General features: G+C 40.4%; 2 protein-coding genes across 5 annotated transcripts; both read right to left on the bottom strand.

Moving 5' to 3' along the window:
• Window positions 1-1,474: 1,474 nt before the first annotated feature.
• Window positions 1,475-13,384, bottom strand: trpv1 (transient receptor potential cation channel, subfamily V, member 1). 4 transcript variants are annotated; one of them, XM_081615484.1, is made up of 16 exons: window positions 13,241-13,384; window positions 8,993-9,215; window positions 8,675-8,829; window positions 8,446-8,598; window positions 8,171-8,308; window positions 6,613-6,908; window positions 5,851-6,027; window positions 5,615-5,773; window positions 5,450-5,542; window positions 5,287-5,357; window positions 4,677-4,842; window positions 4,538-4,604; window positions 4,101-4,429; window positions 3,905-4,026; window positions 2,383-2,504; window positions 1,475-2,308 (listed from the first exon to the last, which is right to left on the bottom strand). In XM_081615484.1, exons 2-16 carry the CDS (start codon window positions 9,199-9,201, stop codon window positions 2,220-2,222), a joined length of 2,346 nt encoding a protein of 781 aa, XP_081471610.1. In that variant the 5' UTR covers window positions 9,202-9,215; window positions 13,241-13,384; the 3' UTR covers window positions 1,475-2,219. The 4 variants fall into 4 exon arrangements, with proteins under 4 accessions (XP_081471610.1, XP_081471609.1, XP_081471611.1 ...); XM_081615483.1 differs by having other exon boundaries at window positions 13,245-13,384; XM_081615485.1 differs by lacking the exon at window positions 13,241-13,384 and adding an exon at window positions 12,787-13,163.
• Window positions 13,385-15,574: 2,190 nt separating this feature from the next.
• On the bottom strand, window positions 15,575-26,382 carry LOC103476175 (transient receptor potential cation channel, subfamily V, member 1). The gene is made up of 16 exons (XM_017308648.2): window positions 25,752-26,382; window positions 23,217-23,429; window positions 22,899-23,053; window positions 22,665-22,817; window positions 22,373-22,510; window positions 20,897-21,192; window positions 20,567-20,743; window positions 20,331-20,489; window positions 20,166-20,258; window positions 19,673-19,743; window positions 18,581-18,746; window positions 18,442-18,508; window positions 18,028-18,356; window positions 17,834-17,955; window positions 16,613-16,734; window positions 15,575-16,539 (listed from the first exon to the last, which is right to left on the bottom strand). The coding sequence occupies exons 2-16, from the start codon at window positions 23,405-23,407 to the stop codon at window positions 16,472-16,474; spliced, it is 2,307 nt and encodes a 768-aa protein (XP_017164137.2). The 5' UTR covers window positions 23,408-23,429; window positions 25,752-26,382; the 3' UTR covers window positions 15,575-16,471.
• Window positions 26,383-26,493: the final 111 nt, after the last annotated feature.

The raw sequence follows: 26,493 nt of genomic DNA, 5'->3' as shown, positions 1-26,493 counted from the left end.
GGATCGTTTTCGTGGATCAGGGTCTCTCAAAATTCAGTGTTCCTGAAACTCAGAGTGAGGACCACTTAACCCATTTAACAGTCATGGACCACGCATCTTGGTATATGATGCAACCTGAAATTAAAATATTAGTCTTAACCCACTCTTTGACGTTTTCTTTGTTCATCCTAATGAGAAGAGTGGTGCTGTTTGATAAATGTGACTGGCCACAACAAACTCCATGAACATGGACTTGAAGATCTACTTGGGTATTTTGTTTTTTACAGATTCTTACCTACTGATTCTGGAAGTGTCTAAGCGTTCCAAAGACGTCAAACACATGGAAATTAAAAAAAAAGTTCATTACTACAAAGTGTTATGTGCATTGGTAACATTTAAGGCCATTTGTGATTTAGAAGCACAAAGAAAAATAGACGAGTTGCTTTAACAAACCGTGTTTTGTTTAACCCATTTGTTTGGTTTTTTTATTGAATAAAAATTGCTCTTGATCTGAGGGCAGAGAATCATTCATTACCAAGCAAAGTCATAAAAAGCAAAGAGCAGTTCTAACAAGCGATTCCTACCGTTAGCAGTTCAAAGGAATCGCTAGTGGACGACATTTAGCAGCTATTACATCCTCTGATATCATCTTGGAGTTTTTTTTTCATCTGAAACTGCAGCTTTTCTTTACACGTAACACTGTTTTAAGCCAGTTTTCCATCATTTTTAACGATCCTTTGGTAAGCTAGCTGTAGCATCGCACTTACGTCACGGCAAATAAACGGTCGTTTACATGCAGTACCTCGAGGACCACCAGGGGGCGCCCGTGTTCCACCAGACAACAGTTTGAGAAAGACTGGCCTAGGTGGAAGGAAGGTGGGTAAGATGATCAGTGACCATTCAGGTTGAAGTGTGGTCATCCAACAGTGATGTATGTCAACCGAGTTTAATGTGTATATATAAGAAAAGCTTCTACCTCTTCAAGATTGAGTTATTTGGCCACAATGGTGAGAAGAATGCTCAGAGAAACCAAGAGGAAGGTTTCAAACCTGGTTGTCTCATGATGGTGAGACTGATTTGATGTTGGTAGTACTGGGGCAAAAAGGGTAGAATGATGGTGAAGAATTCAACTTCAACTCAAATCAAAAGAAGATTGAAACTTTGAGATGGCTGGAAATGCATACAAGTCTGGTTCTGGAATGGATAAGGTAGGTTAACACTAAGCTTCTGGAGTGACCCAGACCAAAACCCAATTATGGACTAATCTTAAAAGCTGGCTCCAGGGCAAGAGACCAACCAATTTAAGTGGGCTCTAACCTTCCCAAAAAGAATGATCAAATATGTCTCCACAAAATGTTTGTCAAAATCATAACTATATTTTATCCTATTTGGATTAAATATTAAATTCTTGATTTTAAATATCCAACAATCGACTGCAAATACGTCCTTTTTTTATATTGTCAGTACACTGGGCAAAAAAATGCTCAAATGCATCTTTGAAAAGCCAAAATGATCACCTTTTTATTTGCATAACATAAGGAAACTACAACTAGAGCCGCACAGCCAAAGAAGTGACTGAACAAAAAGGTCTGGAGCACGTATAATTTGTAACTGTGTCAGCCAGTGCCGAAGGTGGCGATTGTTGCTCCGATTGCTGTGCTTTCATGCCCTTTTTCCAGGCCTGCCTCTGCCTCATAGCTAAAGGAAGTCGAGTAGACGGAGCAAGCTGTGAAATCTGCGGGCCTGATCTGACTGCAGTAGATTTAGCTTGTCTGGCTGTGATGAAAATGGGACCTGCATAAAGGGCACACAGCAGGAGAGGCAGGATCAGCACCTTGGTGATCAGTAGAACGCCATGATGGATTTTAAGCCACGCCAGAGGCGCTGGAAGGTTGGGGCGTCTTTGCACCGCTCGCGTTTAAAATCAGCTTGTTGACATACAAGACATTTTAATTAAAAATACAACATTCCATCTAGGATTAAGCAAAACTTGTTACAGCATGCCTAAAGGTAAATTTTTAATAGAGTTATTGACATCAAGCACACAAAGACCCTCAAAATTTTCCTTGGTACTGTTGATATTACTTGAATGTTTCTCTTGAAATTGTATTCGCAACAACGCAAACACTGCAAGTCAGTTAGGGAAACAGTTCCAGTTTTTCTCTGTTCAACAATAATATGTTTGAGTTGGAAAGTCTTGTTGCTCGTATCATTCAGACTGAGCGACCATGTTTAAGTCTTCATATATTCAGGAGGCTCATCTCAGTGGACTGAGGCATCCTACTACTCCTCCAAGTGCCCTCCTTGAAAATGCCTCTCCAGCTCCTCCCTGTGGAAAAACAAGGAAATATTACAAGACCTGGATTTATGTACAGTCTTGGAGACTTTTTTTTTTTGAACAACCTCTGTTAAATCCTCTGGAAGGGCTGTCCAAATCAGGCCTCTGGCCTCGATCACAGTATCCTGGATCCTCACTGATGTTGACCAGGTTGGTGTTCCATTTGTTCCAGTTCATTTCCTCGACCCTAAGGACACAAGGCGACGCATGCTTCCATTACTTCCAGCTGTGCAACACCTGAGGTAGTTTTAAATAGCTTGAGACCTTGTGAACCGTGCATCCGTTGACCCTGAACACACAGCTTGAATTTTCTGTTAATTATATACAGCACTAAACCTTTGTCTCGGCTCTCTGATTAGTTCTTGCTGAGGTTTCCCAATTTTCCAGCTGCTCAGAAGATGAGTCAGTAGTATCAGGAGTTTTGCTTCACAGCGTAATAAATTTCCCCGCCCAAAAAAAAAAGATGATCAACATACAGTTGAAACCAGACATACAATTATATTTAGCCAAATGTTACCTGTTCAGTCCTCCAGGTTAAAGATTACTCCTTTTAACCCTCTCTCTTTTTGTCGCAATGCGAAATGTTAGTACTTGAACATATTATTTACTTAAAAATCTAACCTAGTGAAGAGTAATTCAATATGTTAAATCAAAAAACACTTGAATTGGTTCATATCTGATCCAGAAGTAGGTTGGCAAAATAACCTAAACTAGGTTTTAACTCCAGCTCAGCAGTTTACTATTAATGTTTGGAGTTCTGCAGTATGTTTCTTAATTCTGTCCTCTTACTTTTGCTTCTTTGATGTTTCTCTGTGTGAAAGTTTTGCTTTCTGTTGCCCATATCCCAAGCTTTAGATAAATGAATGATTACAGGTTCACTTTATCAGTATTTACCTCCAATAATATATTTACAATGCTTTCCATTATCCTTCCTTCCATCCTTAGTGTACTTCTTACCTGTGTAGGGCCTTTTGTTAATATAAATAATGTTTCTAAGTTATTTGCCTCTAAAGCCTACTTCCAGAGGCAAATAAGACGATGAAGCCCTTGTATATCTGAAGAGTCAAACATGGCTGCTCAGCTTGAATGATATGAGCACTGCCTGGATTGAAAGCCTATGACTTAATGTCAGTCATGTGGAACCCGGAAGGCCTGAAACTCTACAAAGTCCACAGCACTCTAAGAACTTTTGTTGCAAACTCCATTAGGCTGTGGAAAACCACCACTGAGGTCAATTTCAAGCCAATTGTGGAAATCTTCATCAAATGTAGAATAAACTAAGCCAATGCTCTGTCTCCAATGCTGTTCTGCACAGACCAGATTGTATATAAGCTTAGAAATGGGGCAACTATCGGTCACCTCCTCTACATAGATGACATCAAGCTGTATGCTAAGAGTGAACAAGACAATGACTCTCCAACCCACATTACCAGGATCTGCAGCTGGGACAGAAGAATGCCAACCAGGCTATTTAAATGTGGATGGTGGATGGCATAGAATCAGGTTTTACCAATCACAAAAGTATAAACATAGGTTTCACAGCCATTTGTGTGTTTGAGTAGCTGAAACAAACGTAAAGAGGCCTACCTGAAACACCTTCGACGATCGTCTCCAAAAGCGGTGCCGAGTTTCCTCTCCACCCCAGAGCGAAAACACTTCTTCAGACAGCAGGGTATCCGCTTCTCCATGTCCATGATTGTGACAGCCCTCTGGGGACAACCACACCAACCCATTTAACCACTGCGCTCTTCAATAAATACCAAAAGGAACGCCAGTCACTCACCTGCAGCCTCCAAATGCTGGCACTCTCCGTGGTGATCTTTTCCACTGTGCGGCTCATTAGGGCTATAAGCATGTTGAGGAGCAGGATGTAGGTGAGAATGATGTAGAAAATAAGAAGGACGTAGAAGACCTCCATGTACTGGTAATCCTGGGTGAACTCCATGTCGCCCATGCCGATGGTGAACTTGAAGAGCTGCAGGGTAGTGTAGGAGATGTTTCTGTAGGTGGGCGTGAAACACTCTGTGTCGGGTTTGGCAGTAGCAAACAATCCTTGCCTCCCTTTTCCTGTTGTGTTTTCAGGAGGAGGTTGTATGAGGAGTGTGACCACGGCTGTAACAGGAGACAAAATGTAATTTTATGTCAAAACTGGGGTGAAAATACTGACAAGCCTGGAGTTGTTAACTCTCTACTTACTCAGGATAAGATAAAATACAGTACCTGCTGAGAATCCAAAGAGGAAAACAATATAAACAAAAAGGAAGCGCAGGATATCGCTGAGGATCATCTGCAAAGAAATCAGGCATTAGACGGCAAACCCTTTACTGCAGTGTCAGTTGCAGCTGATTGATATTGCTACCTTCTGTATCATGACACTGTAGATGCCCATGTGTTTGTCTCCCCTGGAGTAGTACAGCACGTTCACCCAGCTGAGAGCCAGACAGATCACCAGGAAGCCCAGGTACTCCTGCCTCCCCGCCCAGTACAGAACAGTGGCGACCAGGAACAGTAAGCCCTGAGTGAAGCTAGCAACAGCATGGATGTTAGAACGACTCAGTGCTTGTGACCCAAGTTTACTTGTTGTCACTGCAGACCAGGCAATAATAGTCATATCTAGTGAACTGTTTCAAATATTGGCTTGTTACAGCCACAAACTTGTAACAAAACCACACAATTTGTTTGGATTTTTTTTATATCTGTGACAATACAGATAGATATATAACTGTGTGTAGGAAGAAAGATTTTATTTTTTTTAAATGAGGTCATTCTCTCAGGGGAAGAGTGTATACTTGCCTCATTTTCACTTATTTGTTTGTTTGGAAACATTATTTCATTTCCTTTCAACTTCGTAATCATGAGCTGTTGTGTTTTTGTTTGACATACAAAATTCCAGTAAATTCCTCAAAATGTCAGCAAGTATGTGTGTTAGACACTGCAGAAATAAAATAATGGTAGAAAAATCTACTCACAAGAGAATCTCATAATATCCATCAATCAGCAGTGACTGCAGCTTTGGCCTCTTCCTCTTCATTTCTATAATCTGGGGATTTTGACAATCACAGAGGTTTTACTAAGCTTAAACTGCCACAAGGTGGCACTATAAACCACTGGGTGAAAATGTGGCCCACATACCCCAAAGACAAAGAAATAGCAGTTTGATAGTAAAGTCAGCAGCTGGCCAAAAACATACAGGTAATCCCAGGCGTCGTCAGGGATAAACGGAAGCTGTGGGACACAGAGGAGACATCAGTCCAGGTCCGTCTCCATCTCTGTTGAACACTGTGTAGATCTGTTTACCTGTGTAGCATCTTTTTTATTGTAGGCTACAATAGTGAAGATGATCAGGTACACAAGGTAGACCAGGAAGTTGAAAAAAAACATTCCTCCTCCAAACTTCTTCCACTTATCCTCCAGGAGGCAGCTGAGCGGCTCCTTCTCCAGCATCTCGTGGCGGTTCTGAGAAGAGACACGACCTTGTGACCTTGATGACAGCTTAAGGTTTTTCTGAGTTTGCCTGCAAATCTGGGACTCACAGGAATTTCACTGCCATATATCAGAATTTCCAGAACAGAGTTGTTCTCATATGAGTCCACAGAGGACAGGTCGTACAGAGAACTGTGGACGGGTCCGTAAACCCACTCAGTGAATTTACGGGACAAGTGCTTGTAGTGATTCTCCTGGAATTCCCTTTGCAGGATGTGAGAAAATATCTGTAGACAAATAAAAGAAAGGAAGTTACTTATGTTTCACATCATATTTGCCATAAATTCACGATAAATTCACACCAAAACATGATTGGGGCAATAAATAAGGCTATGATTACTTCGGCGCCATAGTTAGTGTAAGAACTTAATAACCATCCATCCATTTTCTTACACCCTTGTCCCTCAGTGGGTTCGGGAGGGTTGCTGGTGCCTATCTCCAGCTAACGTTCCGGACGAGAGGCGGGGTACACCGTGGACAGGTCGCCAGTCTGTCGCAGGGCAACACAGAGACACACAGGACAAACAACCATGCACACACACACTCACACCTAGGGAGAATTTAGACAGACCAATTAACCTGACAGTCATGTTTTTGGACTGTGGGAGGAAACCGGAGGACCCGGAGAAAACCCACGCATGCACAGGGAGAACATGCAAACTCCATGCAGAAAGACCCGGGCCCGGGAATCGAACACAGAACCTTCTTGCTACAAGGCAACAGTTCTACCAACTGCCCCACTGTGCAGCCCTAAACAACCACATTACTCTTATTTTCTAAAGAACAAATCATTAGTCTGAATTTCCATTTACCCCAATCTTTCCATTCTTGGCAGCCAGTTTGAGAGGTGTGAGTCCATCGTTGTTCTCTTTCTCCTCCAGCTTTATCTTGGGATGCAGTCGGGCAGTGATCTTTAGGATGCGATCATAAATGGCCGTTATGAATTCTGTGTTCTCCTTCGAGTTATCGGCCACCAACACCAGGGCGTGCAGCACTGTGTTGCCGTGAGAATCTGCCATCTTGGCGTCCGCCGGATACTCATTCTCCATTAAGTAGCTCACTATGTCAGGCTGGTTTGTGCAGGCTGCTAGAGACAGGGGCAGCTCACCTATAATGGAGTAATTAAACAACATGCATCACAACACATACTGTGCTAACTTTACAAGCACAGGATGCCAGAAAACTATGAGCTTTTACCAGAAAACTGTGACCTTTTGCCACGAGACTGTCCTACTGGCTGAATATTGTTAATGTTATTAATGTTGCACACACTGATTTTGACAATATATACTGTGCAGCCCTAATAGTTGTGTCATTTGGGAAATTAAATGTAAATATATCTAAATTCTAGTGATGGTGTAGAAATTATCCAGCCAGTGTGGACTGGAGAAAATGTAAGTAAAATCGCACTTGTGCAGCCAAATACTATTACTTGTTAGCTAGCAAGATAAGTATTTAGTTTGGAACTAAATATTTAGCAAGCTAGCAAGCATTTAGCTTCAAGCTAAATATTTACCCCCGAGCTAGCGCTCAGCTAAATATTTAAGCTAATATTAAAATTCACGCCCCGATAACCGGAAGTGGACAATGAAAATAAAAGCTGAGTTTTTTTAACCTCTTTATGAACTCCTGCTGATGATTAATGTTGACGTCTGTTTAAATTAAAACTGCTCGTCCTTTGTTTTAAGCTGAAAAATACAAAAAAGAACAAAAGAAACGATGACGAAGAGGTGACAGGAAGTAATTCAGTTTCGCCAGCTACGAAGAGGTTCGTATGACCGAGTTTATTATATCTTCATATTACATCAATAGGTATTACAAATTTAGCTTGCTAATTAAATATTTAGTTTAAACGGTGACATTTATAAATTAATTAATAAGATGGTGAAAATATAACTTTGAAAAATGAGACTCCATTACTTTTCTCTTGCGGTTGTTAATTTGCTGTTGATTTTTGCCTGCGTCACTTTAACTTTACAAACAACAACCCATATTGTTAGCGCAAAAATATTACTTTACTACTTATTAGAAAATGGGAAAGAAGCATGGTTTTGTGACTTTCTACCTTGTCAAAGACATATTCAACAAGTTTAAAAGATTCAAATGGTCAGAAGTGCAAATAAAATGTTGTGCAAAACATCTATGTTAAGTTTTGAGGCCATGGTTGGCGAGAAATTCTGACTCAGTGTGATATCACCTACCATGACTTAATGCCAACCAACAAGACATTTAGAATGGTCTTCCGGCTGAATCCTTTTGCTATATTTGTCACATAGAAACTAGATTTGGTCAGAACTGCTGCGTTTTTTTTAGGTAAATACAAAACCTTTGTCAGAAGCAAATCAGTGTCCTATGAGAAAAAAGATTTACCAAAGTAGAAGTTGGGACCATCATGAGGCTGAAAAAACTTCCCACAGGCTTTGGCATGAACATCTGCACCTTTGCTGACCAGCAGCTTTACGTAGGCCATACTCCTCCTCTCAATGGCTATGTGTAGAGCAGTCTGACCTATAAGAAGACATAGCAAAACATATATTTTATTATTTTGTTATTGTTGTTAAAAAAAGGGCATTATTAAAAACAGTGGAACATGGAGAAAGAGAGCAGACTGACAAGTTTAAGCCTTTATTCAGAAGAAAGTTTACCTTTATAGTAGCTGTCGGTGAAGGCAGCGTTCACAAACTCTTTTATGTCGCCGATCCTCTCTGAAATACTGACCAGCTCCTCTATGGTTTCGTTCTTGCCATCTTTGAGGTGCAGCAGAGCTTTCATCAGGGCGGTTTTACCATACGACTGATCTGTGGATGTGACCGCATGTTGGGGGAGTCATAACACTGCTGTTTGGGACACCTGCTGGGTCATGTACACACTTACACAGAGAGTCAGAGAGTTTCTTCATGTTCTGATGCAAGTACTGGTATAGGCCGTCCAGTTTGTTGACGTCCCTGCTGGCCACTGCTTCAAACAGACGCTCAATGGTGAAAGTGGAACTGTCTCTCTTTGGCTGCGATGCCTCACCTCGAATCCCTCTGGAAGCAAAAGTTGTTGCATATCTTAGGCTTTACTCTGGATCAAGCCGTTTGTTAGTCCATTGTAATCAGTAATAAGCGGCTTGACAGCTCACAGTACCCCTGCTGTAATGTAATGGTAAATTAAGGCAGAATCAGTTTATGTCTGTGTGCAGAGACTCACTTGTCAAAATTGAGATTGAATCGGATCTGAGGCTTGACCGACTCCATTTCCTCCTGATAGTCGGTGTCCATGGGGGCTTTAGGGGCCTCTTTGCTCAAACCTAAAGCAGAAGCCAAGCCATCCTTCTTTGGTGCCTTTTGCTTCCGTTTCTCCTCCTCCGTTCTGTCGTCCGCCTCCAGATGGAAATCAAAAATCTCTGACTTCCTCATCTTTACGTAAAACTCTGGTAATTTGGAATGAAACATGACAGGTGTTTTCACATTCAGTGGGTCTGAAAGGGAGCAATCGTACGATCATTTTTGTGTATATACCTTCTGAGTATTATGAAGCATGCCATGGTGTATTTTCTTGACTACTGTTGTGTTTTAGCGATATACTTGAATTGTGTAGTTTAATTACCAGTTGGTTGTAGTTTTGAGACAGAACAAATCCAGGTTAACTCAGCTGGTTGTAGATTGGGGTTCCACAAGGCTGCTGTCTCAGTTCCTTGCTTTATTTAGTGTAATAGGATTTATTACAAATATTAATTAGACTGCCATTAGAACCATATGATTCTGGTGTCATCACAATGGGAATGTATGTTATTAAACTCAAAGAGGTTATTAATTGGGGGGCATCGATAAATCAGCCTGATTTCCTTCATTTTGGGAGATTAGTGATTGTTCGATATTTGGTGTGAAGCCGATCTTATCCACCGATCTTATTTGCCTCGTCAAAGGTCTAAAAATCAACCAGAAAGGTTCGACTGACAGACATGGTCAAGTCTGCCGGTTTGCAGTTAGCAATAGTCACCCAAATGTTGACACCTCTGCAACTTTCTTGCTATATTTAGCAACATTTCAAACAAAAAAAATCTGTATCGTCCAAAATCGGAATCAGCAGGTCAGGCTTTTCAGAGATTGGCAGTCGGCGATTGGCCAGAAAACTGTAATCGGTTCACCCCTAGCTATTTATGATTTTTGAAAGCTAAAAATGCATTGAACACCTGATTCTATACATTTTCAGTTGAAATTGTAAATCCATTCAAATTTCTTGACATCTTAATCCAATCCCATCATTTAGTATTCTGTGCTTGAGAAAGAAATCCAGTCATTTGCCATTACTTTAGCTAAAGGACGTCTCCATCTTTTACTATCATGATAGAAAAGTAAATGCACAGATAATCTTTTCTCTTATCTCCTTTCGGGGAAGCACTTAAGAGATGTTGGTTCCTGAACCTCACGCTTTAAAGACACTGTTTACTCCACTGCAGTCTAACTCAAAGAGAGGCTCTAAGATACACTTAATGCTTTATTTAAATTGATGGTAGCTGATTTATTTCTATGTTGTCTAATTCTGTAATAGGTAAGAGTCTATATTTTCCACTAGTTTTAGAAAACCTTTATTAATTTATCAATGGGTAATTTATCTTAAGCATATTTGTTTGTAGTTTATTTTTTCTATATACCTAACTGTTTACCATATTATTTCCAAGCTATGAAATGCATTTTATTGTACTTTAAGCAGCATTTAGCGCATTGGGAAATTGTACCCATTGATTTCATAGCCCTGTCAGATGTGTAAAAAAGCCTTGGGATAAATTTAGCTTTTCTTTCATAACATTTCCTGCAGATGAGGGGGATCTTATTGCTCTTTGCACAGTCTCTCTAGATGGTCTAGACTTCTGCTTCTTCTCTTATTCTTTCCAAACTTCAGCTCGCCTCACTCAGTTTCTTCAGGGAGTCACTGACTGTGGTTACAGCTGTGGGCAAGAAGGGTGCACCAAAGCAAGGTTTCTTCTCTTACTGAAGAAACCTCAGAGGTTACATTACAGCCTCTGAATGCTCAGCGTTGTACGTTATGATCTTTGTTTTATGATGAATCCTTCTGTGCAAAATTATCTCTAGAAGTTTCCTCCTCAGAATAAACCCAGCCTTCTTTTGTCAGGTTTTTGAGCCTCCAGTGCTCCTACGCCGACACAGATGATGGCCGCCTATGTTTCACTCTCAGTAACAGACTCCTTCTGTTCACAACGTCTGACTGTAAACATAGAAAGACCTAAGCTTCTTTAAGAAGAACAGTCTGCTCTGTCCCTTAATGTAGGTTTCACTGTGGTATTTACACCCCTCCATCAACTTCACTTCTGATACCATGAAGAAAATAAAAAGCTTGATCTAAGTCACATCGGTTCCAGTTAAACCCCCACTGACAAACTTCACATATGAATATGTCAGATCTTTCTTCAAAAAAGGCTTTTTAATCTCAATGAGACATTTTTCTTTCCAGAATAAACAATGGATACAGTTTGCGATGAGCTCTAAAAGTTTTTTTTTCTGACATCACACCCATTTGGAAGGTAAATTGTTTTTATATGATTTGGAGGCATTGCGATTTTGGAAGCTATTTGATTTCTCGCGCCTTCACGTTTTTCCGACTATTCAAAGCCGCATTATTTGTCACTGTTCCACATATTTGAACCCATTTCCATGACTGTAAATATGGATGATTTTATTTTCCTGTGCCATTTTCATGATTGAACAAACTCTGCCTCATCCGGATGGCATGTTCTCTTGTCTTTCCCATTTTTTACGCCATGTATACCAAAGTGAAACAAAAAATGAATTAATAACTGTCTGAAAGTTAATTAAAAGTTAAAAATCCTGATCTATGTAGATGGTAAAGTGCACCTTGAAAAATGCTTGATTTGCCGTTATTAATCAGATTTTTTATTAAACGATGTACAAAAGACTTACAGTACGTAAAAAAAAATAAAAATAAAAATCTTAAAGGGGAATTTGTTTCACCACTAAATAAATTTGCACAAATTAACGTTTGATATTTTAACTCTATGTATCCATGAATTTATTAAAAACAATTTTAGCATGTTTTTCCATTGATTGATTGATTGATTGAAAGCTCTCAAGAGAAGAAATCTCAAAACATTTCAATCACATTTGGACATGTAAACCTTCCTCCACTAGATCAGTTACATGGCAGACCAGTTTCCTGTAACCGATAAGGAACAGACTGAGCATGTTTAAATCCAGTGTGAATCATGTTTACCACAAAGTTTCACATCTCTGGCCTTTAAATACACCCACATTTCTTTCAGACATGTGATCTCTCCTTCCTGGTGACTAACAAAGATGTTTATTTTGAAGATTTCCATGGCAGCAGTTACACACACATCACTTGATCTGACAACTATTTGCTTCTCCGGGGTCAAATCGAATTCTTTAACAGCAGAATTTATGAAAGAATCGATTCAACAAACGCAAGATGTGAGATATTCTCCCAGAGTTCAGTTCATCACAATAAATCACACTGCTCTGGAAGCCAGGGGAGGTTTCAGACCATCGTCAGTGACTTCTTGTTCTCCTTTCCAAGAATAATGGGAAATCACATGTTTGGACCCCATGTATGATTATTACACATCAGCACAGCAACAAAAAAAGAGGAAAACAGAAGTAGGTTCATTTTATTTTAGCCTTGTCTGAGTTGTAAAATCATTCAGCCGCAGCACAAATATAAGGAAAACACTCTTCCATAAAAAAATGTTTTGTGGTTGGGAGTCCGTGCAAGAGCACGCGCCGCATGTCTGAATTTCCTGTAACATTAGAGGATGTATTGATTCCTGCAGCTCAGAAACACGAGATAAGCTCTGCAAAAGCACAAAATAACAGTGGAAGCTAATAAACATGTCATGAAAACAATAGGTCACCACCCTTGCAGCACTCCCATAACCTCTAAAGACAATTTAAAAGGTTGTTCTTTAATATATATTACAATGCAAAGAAATGTGTAACTTAACTCACCAGAATAATCCTGATGGTCCTGTTTAGTAAAATAAAATAAAATAAAAAAATCAGACAACAGTCTGCTGTCCGACTGAGATCAGGGCATGTGAATCCTGCATCATAAGACGCTCACTTAAGAAAGGAGAGCCTGAGTGGGTGACCAAGCCCACATCAGATCCTACACATTACTGAGGCTCTGAGTGCTTAAAAGGCTGCTGCATTGACCATCAGTCCTCCCAAGAACACAATGAAACACATCAACCAGGACTCAACATGCATTTGCCGCTCAGACTGCAGGAGAATCGTCCGACTGAAACATAAATTGACTTAATGATGACTTCAGCAGATTTTCTCCTGCATAAAGAGCTTCTACTTAGTGAACTGAAAAATGTACATCAATGATACTTCCAAATATATGGAAAGTTAAATATCCTCATATTTATAGAAAAAAAAAATTATTAGAGACACTTACTCACCCTTCAGGGTCCGAGGATGTTTGTCTGGTTTTCTGACATCTGAGATATGCTTTTCTTGTCTTGTTCTTGTTAGTTGATGAAGTCGCTGCAGAGCTTCCTGTGTGCAACTCTATGCGCTTTCATTTCAGTTTTTAGTTTGTGTGTGTGTGTGTGTTTTCAAAGCTGTTCTGGTCCTGTGACTCTTTGTGGTTTCAGAGCTTCTGCCAGCCAGCATCACTTAGGTTAGTCTTCATGAAATGTTGACTTCCTTTTCTTTAAAAACTGCACAGTTATCTGTGAGATACTTTGATTTTCAACCTCTTGATTATGGTCATGTTTGTTCCTGCAGCCTGTGATTTGGATCTGCTTCCTTGTCTACATGTTAATTTCATAGGAACGCCTCATTTTTCCAATTTACATTTGTAAAAGATGACTGAAAACCATTCATCACATTCCTCTCATTCTTACAGTCTGAACAATCACAAACAACAGAGTCCAAAACTGATCATTCACCTGCAGGCAGGGACTTCACATTGCCTTAATTAAAATACACAGTAAGAATAAGGAAAAGACGGAGACATCTGGGTCATTTTCAGCCGGACTGAGAATCGGCTTCTTCTACTGTTTGGCCAGTGGATGTGAACTATACTAAAAACAAAACCAGAACAGGAACTAAACCAGAGGGGCACCATCTGAAGCAGCTGCTGCCATGCAGCTATTGAGCAAGCTAGGATGCAGGTGCTTGGATGACAATATAGTTAATGCTCGCCTGAATATTAAATGATATCAGGAGCACTGATGCCTTGCTTTCATTTGAAAATGCTTGAAAATAGTAAAGATGTATGCAGATGACACTGTCATATATTTAACTGAAAAGATGCCACAGCAGACTGCAGAATTGTTGATCAGGCCGATGCTTGAGGGAGCCTGGAGGGGTCGCTGAATGAGGTCAAACTGCAAACTTCTCTGGTGGTTAAAGGTATTGTCTTCCTCTGAATGCTGCCAGTATATGTCGCAGTATATGCCGCATTACTGCTGCACTTTTCCTGTTGCAAAACGGTTTGCATGAGCATAAAATATTCTGCCTTTACATATTTATTTATCCACTACACCTTTGACTGTGTTAATAGTTCCAATCGTACTAAAATGATTTCATTGAGTTATTCATAGAGACTGAAAACATGATGATAAACTCTTACTTACTATTTTTACTGTCATCAGTTTGAAATGGCTGATTAAAAGATGTTGATTTTAGACTTTTATTTTTACCTTCAAGCTTCAACAACAGCTGAAACAAATGAAAATCTGTGAACGTTGAGGCTCAAACTCCTCTACAGTCTAACCTGCTCATTTTTGTCCTCTTCATTATGATTTTTGTGCAAGAGAGTGAAACCGATGAACCAGGGCACAGACCTGGACGGAGGATCACTGATCCATTAAATGTGCAGATCAAATGTAAAGAAAGAATGTGTTTTCACTTTGAAAACCAACTGGGATGATCTCATGGCAAACTGATCAGCATTACAATAATTCTAGAGTCCATTAAAGTCGTTCTACTTCCATGTTGTTGGAATCCATTATGGATAATTCAGCTATAAAGTTGGGCTACTTTGTTAATAAATTCTCAGACTTGATTAGAAATAAGCGTGTCAGTGATCATTCCTGGTTGTGTGAAGAGTTTCTGAATTCATTCCTTCACAACAAACTGAGTTTGACTTATGATTCAAGAGATGCTGGAGTTGGTACCCCAATTAAACTAAATAATATTCATTTTATTAATTTAACAAATAACAAATAAATTATTGATTATAGTTATTAATAATTACATAAGCCAAACACCGAAGCAGTTTCTGCCTGTCACAGGGTTGAATCCCTGCCTGGTGAGTATTGCCCCATGTCTTTCCCCTCTCTCATAACCCACGATCCTGTCTCTGACCATAGAGCCGACCAAACCTTAAAAAACATGTTGGTGGCAGCAGCATGCTGTGGGGAAGTAGGAGATGTATGACTGAAGCTGAGGAGAGTCAGGAGGTGTGACGTCAGCTGGCATGGGGCAAAGGTCAGCTGCCTTCACAAAAATATGGCGCAGCATATTGGAAATTATCATTCAATACAATGAGCAATATATTTCCATATATGAGATTTCATATTTACATTTTCCCATATATCGCAATATAACCATAAGTCATATATATACATATATGTATATAATGTATTCAAAAATGAATTAGGAAAATTAACATATGGGAATATATTACAATATACTTGCAGAAACACATTGGTAAATAGCATTGGATTTGGATTTTTAATTGATTTCAAGCTTATTTTGTGCTCAAAGGTAATGAGGACAATTTCAGAACAGGAATATGGGACATTTTATTTCATAAAGACTGTCATGCATTCATCAGGTCAGCTTTGTTAGACTTCAGACAGCTGATGGCAGAAAGGCTCTCTAGTGGACACAATATGACAAACATTGACTTCCTTATTTAAAATGCATAAGCATGAAGAAAACAATGCATTAAAGGTGATAATGATCAACTGACTTCCTGTTTCATCTGCTGGTGCACTCATGTAGAGGACCTGCCTTCTTTTCTCTCTCATCACACCTGCAACCCGTTAGCGATCAGCCCTGGTCTTTGGTTCCATCATTCAACCTCCCAGTATTTAAACATGTCTGCTGTCACTCCTTGCATGCAGTTAGTCACTACTTAAGTAACAATATACTGCTTTGAACAAATAAAAGAAATTGTTTGGTGTGCATACTTATTTATCTTTGTCTTGTAGTATAAATGTGTTGGGTTCAGGTAGATTTGTATGCACATGGGTGGTAAAATATATTTTTGTCAGTAAGCCAGTGGGCGAGGCAGCCAGTCATGCAGGAGTCAGAGCAGGAGAGGCAGCAAGTAATCCTATAGCATGTATATTATTGTTTACCTGTAAACTTGAAATAAACACCAAGTGCAATATCAACCTTTTTTGCGCTGCATAAACCACAAACCCATGGCACCTGAAGTGATTATTTCATTGTGTGCTTTCAGTTTGATCACTCAAGTTTTTCTTTTCTTTTTTTTTTGCCTTAAAATAGTCAGTACATCATAAACACTTCCAAGTCAGTTCCAGAATCAGTTCAAGTTTTTCTCTTTTACACAGCAATATGTTTGAGTTGGGAAAACTTGTTGATCATATCATTCAAGCAAAGCAGCCATGTTTAACTTCTTCTTCAGACATACAGGATGAGAGCTCATCTAAGTGGACTGAGACATTCTCCTCCTCCTCATTGTGCCCTCCATAAAAAAGCCTCTCCAGCTTCTCCCTGTGGAAAAAACAAGAAAATATTACAAGGACTGAAAATATTCAGAATTGGAGAAAAGAAAAGCTTTTCAAACCTATGGTAAATCCTCTGGAAGTGCTGTCCAAATCAGTCCTCTGGCTCCGATCACAGCATCCTGGATCCTCACTGATGTTGACCAGGTCGGTGTTCCATTTGTTCCAGTTCATTTCCTCGACCCTAAGGACACAAGGCGACGCATGCTTCCATTACTTCCAGCTGTGCAACACCTAAGGTAAATAGCTTGAAACCTTGTGAACTGTGAATCATTTTTTTCCTCACTAATGCCAGAGTTTCCCCAAGAGTCTGGCGGGCCACCAGTCTTTACTTGTGCCACCACCAGGCTAAACATTGTTAGTTTTTTTAACGATTGCATTTGTTTTAAGACTTTATAGTTGGTGTTTAGGTATTAATCGTCCAGTCTTCCAATAACACATAATTACCAAGTGATCTTTCCAAATTTCCTGTCAACTTTAAAACATTTTTTTTACTAAAAATCACGACGAACCGCTGGATGAATGACTGCCCCCCATTGGGCACCAGGCTAAACAAGTTTTCTGGGGGAAACCCTGAATATAATCTGTAAACTTCTGATTTTGAAGAGATTAAAACTGTTAAATATGTAACCTTTTTAAATGTTTTTTACATATTTATTATTCTATGCCACTGCAATCTGCATAATTGCACCGCTCCTAGTGAAAAACAACCAATCAGAGCCGGATGAAAGGTCTTAGTGCTGTCAGTCATGATTGTGTATGTGCTGCTTAATGTGATAATGGGGGAGAAACAACACAGTGATATATTGCAGCTTTGATGAACAGACCTCTCATATATTACCTATCTCATTATTGTGGCATTTAGCAAATATAAATCCTGATCATATTTCAGTGACGCTATCCCACCGGATTAAATTATATATTAAGATTTATAATAACAGCATGGTGCAAGCTAGCTATATTGAGCATTCTTGACCAAAGGTTTGGCAATAAGATATAAATAATAAATAAAAATAATGAATATTAAAAAATCACCAGTAGGTACAGCCTTTCTAGCGCTGTTGGCTCGCAGCAACAGTGCTAGAAAGACCCACTGGATTTCTAACCCCCAGTTATTTATCCAGGAAGGACGGATAAATGGAATGAATTGATAAAATATAAATCATTTAACCCGGTTGGATGGTGGGTGGCAAAGAATCAGGTTTTATCAGTCACAAAACTATAAATATGTTTCACAGCCATTTGTGTGTTTGAGTAGCTGAAACAAACGTAAAGAGGCCTACCTGAAACACCTTCGACGATCGTCTCCAAAAGCGGTGCCGAGTTTCCTCTCCACGCCAGAGCGAAAACACTTCTTCAGACAGCAGGGTATCCGCTTCTCCATATCCAGGATTGTGAGAGCCCTCTGAAGACGACCACAGCAACCCGTTTAAAGCCCGCTCTTCAACAAACACCAATGTGGACGGCATTCACTCACCTGCAGCCTCCAAATGCCAGCGCTCTCCATAGTGGTTTTTTTCACAGTGTTGTTCATTAAGGCTATGAGCATGTTGAGCAGCAGGATGTAGGAAAGAACAATGTATCCGATAAGGAGCAGGTAGAAGACCTCCAGGTACTGGTGAGCATGGATGAACCCGATGTCGCCCATGCCGATGGTGAACTTGAAGAGCTGCAGGATGGTATGAGGGACGCTTTGGTAGCCAGCTGTGACACATATGTTATCAGTTGTGGGGACATCAGAAGGACTTGGATTCTCGTTTTTTGTTTGGTTTTTGAGTTTAGGTTCCATAAGCAGTGTGACCATGGCTGTAACAAGAGACAAATACACGGTAAAAATACTGACAAGCCTGGAGTTGTTAACTCTCTGTTCACTGGAGCTGAGATAAAATACCTGCTGAAAATCCCAAGAGGAAAACGATGTAAACAAAAAAGAAGCGCAGGATATCACTGACGATCATCTGCAAAGAAATCAGAACTTAGACGTCAAACAATCCACTTCAACGTCAGTCACAGCTGAGTGTAATCCCTACCATCTGTATCATGATGCTGTAGATGCCCATGTGTTTGTGGCCCCTGGAGTAGTACAGCACGTTCACCCAGCTGAGAGCCAGACAGATCACCAGGAAGCCCAGGTACTCCTGCCTCCCCGCCCAGTACAGAACAGTGGCGACCAGGAACAGTAAGCCCTGAGTGAAGCTAGCAGCACATGTGGCCCAAGTTTACTTGTAGTCATCAGTCTTTGGAGAAAAAGTCATATGTAGTGAACTTTTTCAAACATTAACTTGTTACAATCACAAACTTATGTCTTGACTTGGGAATTTATATCACAAAATAATACATGGTAGTGTGTAATTGTGCATAAGAAGAAACTTTTAATAATTATAATCTGCTAAGTGTTGGTTTAAAACCCAACACCCAATAAAGTCCTCGAAATGTCACCGTGTTTCCATGCCAGACAATCTGAAACTGCTATTGATCAAATCTGTAATAAAATAATAGTAGAAATGTCAAGATTTCAGCCCTTCAGCTCCACCTTCAGTGTGCTGATTACTCATTACCCTCACCTGCTCTGTGCTGCTCCCTATTTAAACAGCTGCTCGTCACCAGCTCAGTGCCAGATCGTCTGTTGCCACTGTCACAGCTTTCAAGCCTTGTCCATGGTCCAAGTAGTCTACTGGTTTCCTGATCCTGCCTGTTTTTTGACCACTGATTTTGCCTTTTCCCTCTGCTCTGAAGATTGTGCCCTCCTGTTGCTGAACCCTGCCTGGTCCTGACCCTGCCTCCTGGTTGCCGTCTATTGGATTACCTTGCCTGAGAAACCCCTGTGCATGACCCTGGACTGTGTTAACGACTAGCCTCTGGTTTGTGGATTTTGTCCCTGTCATCTAGTTCCTCCCTGAGTCCCCGCGGCCCCCCTCTGCCCTTTCACCCTACCCTCTCCAAGCTGGCTCCCCGACCCCTCTGGTCCACCACTTCCTCACTCACCAGTGTGACCACTCCCTGTGGAACCCACCCCCTTTCCTTTATTTAGTAATAAACTTTTTTTGATCTGATCTCTGGTCTTGGCTGCGTTTTGGGTTCTGGCTGATTTTGCTTACTCGTTACAAGAAAACGTTACTCACAAGAGAATCTCGTAATATCCATCAATCAGCAGTGTCTGCAGCTTTGGCCTCTTCCTCGTCATGCCTACAATCTGTTGATTTTGACATTATAGAAAAAGATCTCTAAATCATTTCCATTTTGGGACACGGCAAGATCAGGAATATCCTCAAAGGGCCAGTTGTGGCCGAACATATTGATCAGACTCCCCATTAACAAACTAATAAATAGTTATCTCTGCATTTCATGAGCACTTCTTAAAGATATCAAACATATTTTCAAATTGATGTAATTTGTATACAGATAAAGATGCATTGATTTCATTGATAGAATAATGTTTTGCTCATCTTCAAGCTGTTTTTTGAAGGTCCTTTTAATGAAGCCCTCTAGAGTCAAGAGGGCCACAAAAAAGCTATGGCAGGTCAAATTTGGCCCCCAGGCCTCGAGTGTTATAGAGGTCTTAGTAAACTTAAACTTGTACAGGGTGCTGATATAAAACAAATGTGGCCCACATACCCCAAAGACAAAGAAATAGCAGTTTGCTAGTAAAGTCAGCAGCTGGCCAAAAACATACAGGTAATCCCAGGCGTCGTCAGGGATAAACGGAAGCTGTGGGACACAGAGGAGACATCAGTCCAGGTCCGTCTCCATCTCTGTTGAACTCTGTGTAGATCTGTTTACCTGTGTAGCATCTTTTTTATTGTAGGCTACAATAGTGAAGATGATCAGGTACACAAGGTAGAGCAGGAAGCTGAAAAAAAACATTCCTCTTCCAAACTTCTTCCACTTATCCTCCAGGAGGCAGCTGAGCGGCTCCTTCTCCAGCATCTCGTGGCGGTTCTGAGAAGAGACACGACCTTGTGACCTTGATGACAGCTTAAGGTTTTTCTGAGTTTGCCTGCAAATCTGGAACTCACGGGAATTTCACAGCCGTAGATCAGAATTTCCAGAACAGATTTGTTCTCGTTAGTGTCCAAAGAGGACAGGTCGTACAGAGAACTGTGGACGGGTCCGTAAACCCACTCAGTGAATTTACGGGACAAGTGCTTGTAGTGATTCTCCTGGAATTCCCTTTGCAGGATGTGAGAAAACATCTGTAGACAAATAAAAGAAAGGAAGTTACAAACAGTCTGTGACACTTCAGACTCATCTGGTTAGAGACAAAACGATTCTAATCTAGTCACATCTGAGGGCTCCAGCCATATTAGTCTTTTTTTTTTTTTAAGTTTCTCTGGGTTTGCATTTACCCCAATCTTTCCATTCTTGGCAGCCAGTTTGAGAGGTGTGAGTCCATTGTTGTTCTCTTTCTCCTCCAGCTTTATCTTGGGATGCAGTCGGGCAGTGATCTTTAGGATGCGATCATAAATGGCCGTTATGAATTCTGTGTTCTCCTTCGAGTTATCGGCCACCAACACCAGGGCGTGCAGCACTGTGTTGCCGTGAGAGTCTGCCATCTTGGCGTCCGCCGGATACTCATTCTCCATTAAGTAGCTCACTATGTCAGGCTGGTTTGTGCAGGCTGCTAGAGACAGGGGCAGCTCACCTATAATGGAGTAATTAAACAACATGCATCACAACACATACTGTGCTACCTCTGAGAAATGGTGGTTGAGGCGTCATGCTGAGGGTTTGTTACACGGCAACTGTTACTGGTGAATTTCACAAAAGAATTGGGGAAAAAAAGTAATATAATCCCAAACATGCATCAAAACTGGTAATGGAGTGGATAAAGTATACCAACAGATTCACATGTGGTATAACAGTCAACCATCGCCTGAAGTGTTAAAAAGTACCATAACACAGCATTAGGTGGCGCTATTACGTAGAGTAATTAGCCTGGTAAAAACCAGCCCAGTGTCCTAGTTGCTTCACAGGGTCTGGGCTCTCGCCTGCTGAGAGACGCTTGCTTCCTTAAGGTGTGGACCGGAGGTTTTCGATTGTATCTAATTGCTAACGCTAATAAACTTACCGGAAGTTGTAAACAATCCTCCACTGTGACAAGAGCCTATTCGGACGAGGCGACTGTTATCTTTAATTCAACATCTGGAAGCGTGGCCGCCGAATGCATTCGTCTACTTACTTTGTTGCCATTGCTAAATCTTCAAGCAGACTACAATTCTAAAACAGCGCAGAAAATAAATTGACGTCATCGTTCACAACTTCTCACACAGGAAGGTAATCGGCTAGGCTAAAGGGTAATGCATTTTGGCTAATAACTCCTAAGTCCCATGCTGAAAACTTTATATTAACTTAATCCTTAAATGACTGCATTACCTGACGCAGGTCATGCTTATTTATGCTTAACTATCCCCTCCTTTAAACAGTAGGTGTCGCTAATGTCGATTGCTGAGAAGCTTAAAATGATGATTCCCAGGAACATTTCTAATAACGGAATTGACTAGGTAGGGAATTTTAACTCAAGTAAAAAATAAAATTCCATATCTTTCCACATTTCAGAGATATTCTTAATAAACAATGGTGTTTGTTTTTGATGACTCAACAACTTTATGACAGTTTGGTTCAGTTATTAGCAAAACCTTTTTTTACTGTGACTGTTTCGCATGGTCTGACAACTCAATAATGGCCACCTACTCCAAAAAAAACAATTTGAAATAGTCTTTCTGCATTTTTTTATGTTGTATTTCTAACAGAGAAACTGGAATTGGCCAAAATTGCTTTTTTTTTTTTTAGGTCCACACCAAATCTCCTCCCTACAAACTTACCAAAGTAGAAGTTGGGACCATCATGAGGCTGAAAAAACTTCCCACAGGCTTTGCAATGAACATCTGCACCTTTGCTGACCAGCAGCTTTACGTAGGCCATACTCCTCCTCTCAATGGCTATGTGTAGAGCAGTCTGACCTATAAGAAGACATAGCAAAACATATATTTTTATATATATTTTTTGGTGTTAAAAACAAAAAAAGGACACTATTAATTGGTACTTTAAAATGATGAAACATGGAGAAAGAGAGCAGACTGACAAGTTTAAGCCTTTATTCAGAAGAAAGTTTACCTTTATAGTAGCTGTCGGTGAAGGCAGCGTTCACAAACTCTTTTATGTCGCCGATCCTCTCTGAAATACTGACCAGCTCCTCTATGGTTTCGTTCTTGCCATCTTTGAGGTGCAGCAGAGCTTTCATCAGGGCGGTTTTACCATACGACTGATCTGTGGATGTGACCGCATGTTGGGGGAGTCAGAACACACATCTGCTGTTTGGGACACCTGCTGGGTCATGTACACACTTACACAGAGAGTCAGAGAGTTTCTTCATGTTCTGATGCAAGTACTGGTATAGGCCGTCCAGTTTGTTGACGTCCCTGCTGGCCACTGCTTCAAACAGACGCTCAATGGTGAAAGTGGAACTGTCTCTCTTTGGCTGCGATGCCTCACCTCGAATCCCTCTGGAAGCAAAAGTTGTTGCATATCTCGGGCTTTACTCTGGATCAAGCAGCTTTTTAGTCCATTGCAATCAGTAATAAGTGGCTTGACAGCTCACAGTACCCCTGCTGTAATGTAATGGTAAATTAAGGCAGAATCAGTTTATGTCTGTGTGGAGAGACTCACTTGTCAAAGTTGAGCTGGACCGGCTGCATTTCCTCCTGATAGTCGGTGTCCATGGGGGCTTTAGGGGCCTCTTTGCTCAAACCTAAAGCAGAAGCCAAGCCATCCTTCTTTGGTGCCTTTTGTTTACGTTTCTCCTCCTCCGTTCTGTCGTCCGCCTCCAGATGGAAATCAGAAATCTTTGATTTCCTCATTTTTATATAAAACTCTGGTAATCTGGAATGAAACATGACAGGTGTTTTCACATTCAGTGGGTCTCCACAAGGCTGCTGTCTCAGTCCCTCGCTTCATAGAGTAGACACCAGTAATATTACTCACTACGAATATTAATTAGGCTGCTGTTAGACCCATATAATTTTAGCGCCATGACAATGAGACGTCAATAACTTGACAGAATATGATTAAACTCAGAGGTTATTAAGGATTTTTAAAAGCTAAAAATGCAACCTGATTTGATAAACAAATGTTCATCTGAAACTTTAAATCCCTTTAAATTTCTTGTTATCTTAACCTATTCTAATCTTATAGTATCTGCAAAGAAACATGTTATGATAGAGGGTTCATTACTATGCAGAAAGTTGGACTCAAATTTAAGAAATGACTGGGGGTCAGGAATCAAACCCCACACAGCTTTGTCGAGGAACGCTCTACCACTGAGCCACGCGGCTCCCGGCAACATCCTAATTTCTGAGGTGCTTGGAAATTAAATCCACAAAATCTCTCCTCAGTCATTTCTGCTTTAAACTTCACAACGTGGATCCTGGTTTGGTTGAGGAACATCACAGGACATAATTGCAAGTTATGCATTAGAACTAGAAAGCTGTTTGAATTATTTGTCAGCCACTACTTTAGCTAAACGACATCTTCATCTTGTGCTGCAACTATCATGATCAAAAAGTGAATGCACAGATACTATTTTCTCTTATCTTCTTTCGGGGAAGCACTTAAGAGATGTTGGTTCCTGAACCTCACGCTTTAAAGACACAGCAGTCAGACTTAAAGAGAGGCTCTTCAATAAGCTTAATAGTTTAAGGTGATGGTACCAGTATTACAGTACTTTTTCTTCTTTTATGTTTCATACAACTCATAGAGCGATGGCATTTTTGGCCATTGCTCTTTGCATAATCTCCAGATGGTCCAGAGTTTGGTTTCTTCTCTTATGCTGGTTTTCTACAGGATTTTAGGTGTGATGGTTGATTTTGTGTCTGCTGAACCGGATCTGTGTTGACCTGACCCGATGTTTCGGCTCACTCAATTCAATTCAAAGATGCTTTATTGCTCTCAAAGGAAAATTAGATGCAACTATCTTTATGTTTCTTCCAATAGTCCCTATCAGTGGTTGCAGCTGTGGGCAGGAAGGAAGTGCCAAGAAGTCTTTATTTCACCAGCTCTGAAAAAACCACTTTCTGAAGACACAGAGATTATATTTAAGGCTCAGGATGCTCAGGTTGTTCATTATGTTCTTTATTTTATAAAAACAAAATCACCCCAGAACAGACCTAACGATCTTTATCAGGTTGTTGAGCCTTTTTAAGTTCCTACACCAACAGATGATGACAGTCTATATTACACTCTCCACAAATGACTTAGAGAAGATCTGCATCATCTTGCTGCAAACATAGAAGAATCTAAGCTTCTTTAAAAAATACAGTTTGTTGGATCTGCTGCAGCCATCTGATTTTTTTAGTGAGGTCTGTAAAGAAAATGTTGCAGTAATCAATCCAGCTAAAGATAAGCGCATGGATCAGTTTCTAGAGATCCTGCTGGAAAATTAGTCCTCTAATTCTGGAAACCTTCTTCAGGCGATAGAAGGCTTATTTTGTAACTATCTTTATGCGATTCTGAAGGTTCTGAGTCCACCCAGATTTCAGGCCAGATCACCAGTTTTTACCTGTAATAACTGAAGCTGCATGCCGACTCTTGATCGCTCCTCTTTAGGTCCAAAGATAATAACTACAGTTGTGTTTCTGTTCAGCTGGATAAAGTTAAGGCACCTCCACACATTGATTTGTTCTATGCACATGTTTTAATGGGTTCAGAGTCACCTGGTGACATTGTAATGTAAAGCTGTATATCATCTGCAATTTGTTATAATCTAGCCAGGAGCATGAAGATATTAGGTAAGTGTGGGGAACCTTTGGGTACCCCACACTTGACTTCTGTCCCTCTGTTAAAAAATTCCCAATTGATGCTAAGAAATCCATTCTTTAGTAAAACTCAAACCAGTCAAATACTGTAGTAGTGTCCTAACTCAGCTCTCCAGCCTCAATAATTTATCTTGGTCAGCAGTATTGCTGAGGTCCAACAACACCAGCGATGTGGCTGTCTCACAGTCCGTATCTATGCAGACATCATTGAACACATTCACAAACACTGATCTCCATGCTTTAACCCTTGTGTTTACAAATGGGGTCCAACCGACCCCACACCCATATCACTTGTATCAGTTGCCTCAGTCCTCGCACGCACAAGGGTTAAGACAATTTTCAAATTGCTCTATTAGAATTAGAATGCAAATAAATGTACACGTTAACTCACCTGAATATGCCTTTCTCTCCTGCTTACTGAAACAAAAAATTACATTTTTAGTAAACAACAGTCCAGCGTCCGGCTTAGTCCAGGGCGTGTGAATCCTACATCGTGAGATGCTCACTTAACACGAAGTCAAGTGGAGAGAAGAAGGCTTGAGTGGGATACAGTGACCCAACCCAGATAAGATCCTGTACATTACTGAGGCTCTGAGTGCTTGAAAGGCTGCTGCATTGACCACAAAGACTTCCAAGAACACAGTGCAACGCATCAACCCAACATCCATGTGCTGCACTGACTGCAAGCGCATCGTCCGATGGGAGCATAAATTGATTTGACGATGAAGTCTTCAGCAGATTAGTCCTTGTGTAAAAAATTTCTGCTTGATGATCTTTAAGTGATAATGCATTAGATTTAAAGGCTTTAACTTAACTCCTAACCATAGACTCCAGTCTCAAAATTAGCAAAAGCTTAAGAGGTGTAATAGTTTTTCCATGCAACACTTTCCAACTCTTTGCCTGTTGGAATAAAATGTTAGGGAGATAAATTTCCCAGTCTCTAAATTTGCCTTGAAATATAAGTGCTTTTATTTTCTTCATTTACATTTTTCTTATTCTATCAACCTGAAGTCTCGATCGACTGGCATAGTGTAAAACAGTGTATTACCACAATAAAATAACACAAAATAAAATTATCTTCAGGTATAGTATTTTCAATTTATCAGACCTTCGATCAAAGTAGGACTCTGACT

The sequence above is a fragment of the Poecilia reticulata genome, chromosome 14 (assembly GCF_904066995.2).
Source record: "Poecilia reticulata chromosome 14, P_reticulata-male-v2, whole genome shotgun sequence".
NCBI lineage: Eukaryota > Metazoa > Chordata > Actinopteri > Cyprinodontiformes > Poeciliidae > Poecilia > Poecilia reticulata.
This window is presented reverse-complemented; position numbering and strand designations above follow the sequence as displayed.

Bases quoted from the DNA above. Each gene is read 5' to 3' on its own strand.
- LOC103476175 (XM_017308648.2), bottom strand. From the start codon at position 23,407: ATGAGGAAATCAAAGATTTCTGATTTCCATCTGGAGGCGGACGACAGA. The intron at 21,193-22,372 runs GTAAGTTTGTAG...ACTCCATTATAG, and splicing joins TGGTCCCAACTTCTACTTTG to GTGAGCTGCCCCTGTCTCTA. The intron at 20,259-20,330 runs GTAAACAGATCT...TGTGTCCCACAG, and splicing joins ATAAAAAAGATGCTACACAG to CTTCCGTTTATCCCTGACGA.
- trpv1 (XM_081615482.1), bottom strand. From the start codon at position 9,237: ATGTTTCATTCCAAATTACCAGAGTTTTACGTAAAGATGAGGAAGTCA. The intron at 8,830-8,992 runs GTGAGTCTCTGC...TTTTGCTTCCAG, and splicing joins TTCAATCTCAATTTTGACAA to AGGGATTCGAGGTGAGGCAT. The intron at 5,358-5,449 runs GTATGTGGGCCA...CAAAATCCCCAG, and splicing joins GCTATTTCTTTGTCTTTGGG to ATTATAGAAATGAAGAGGAA.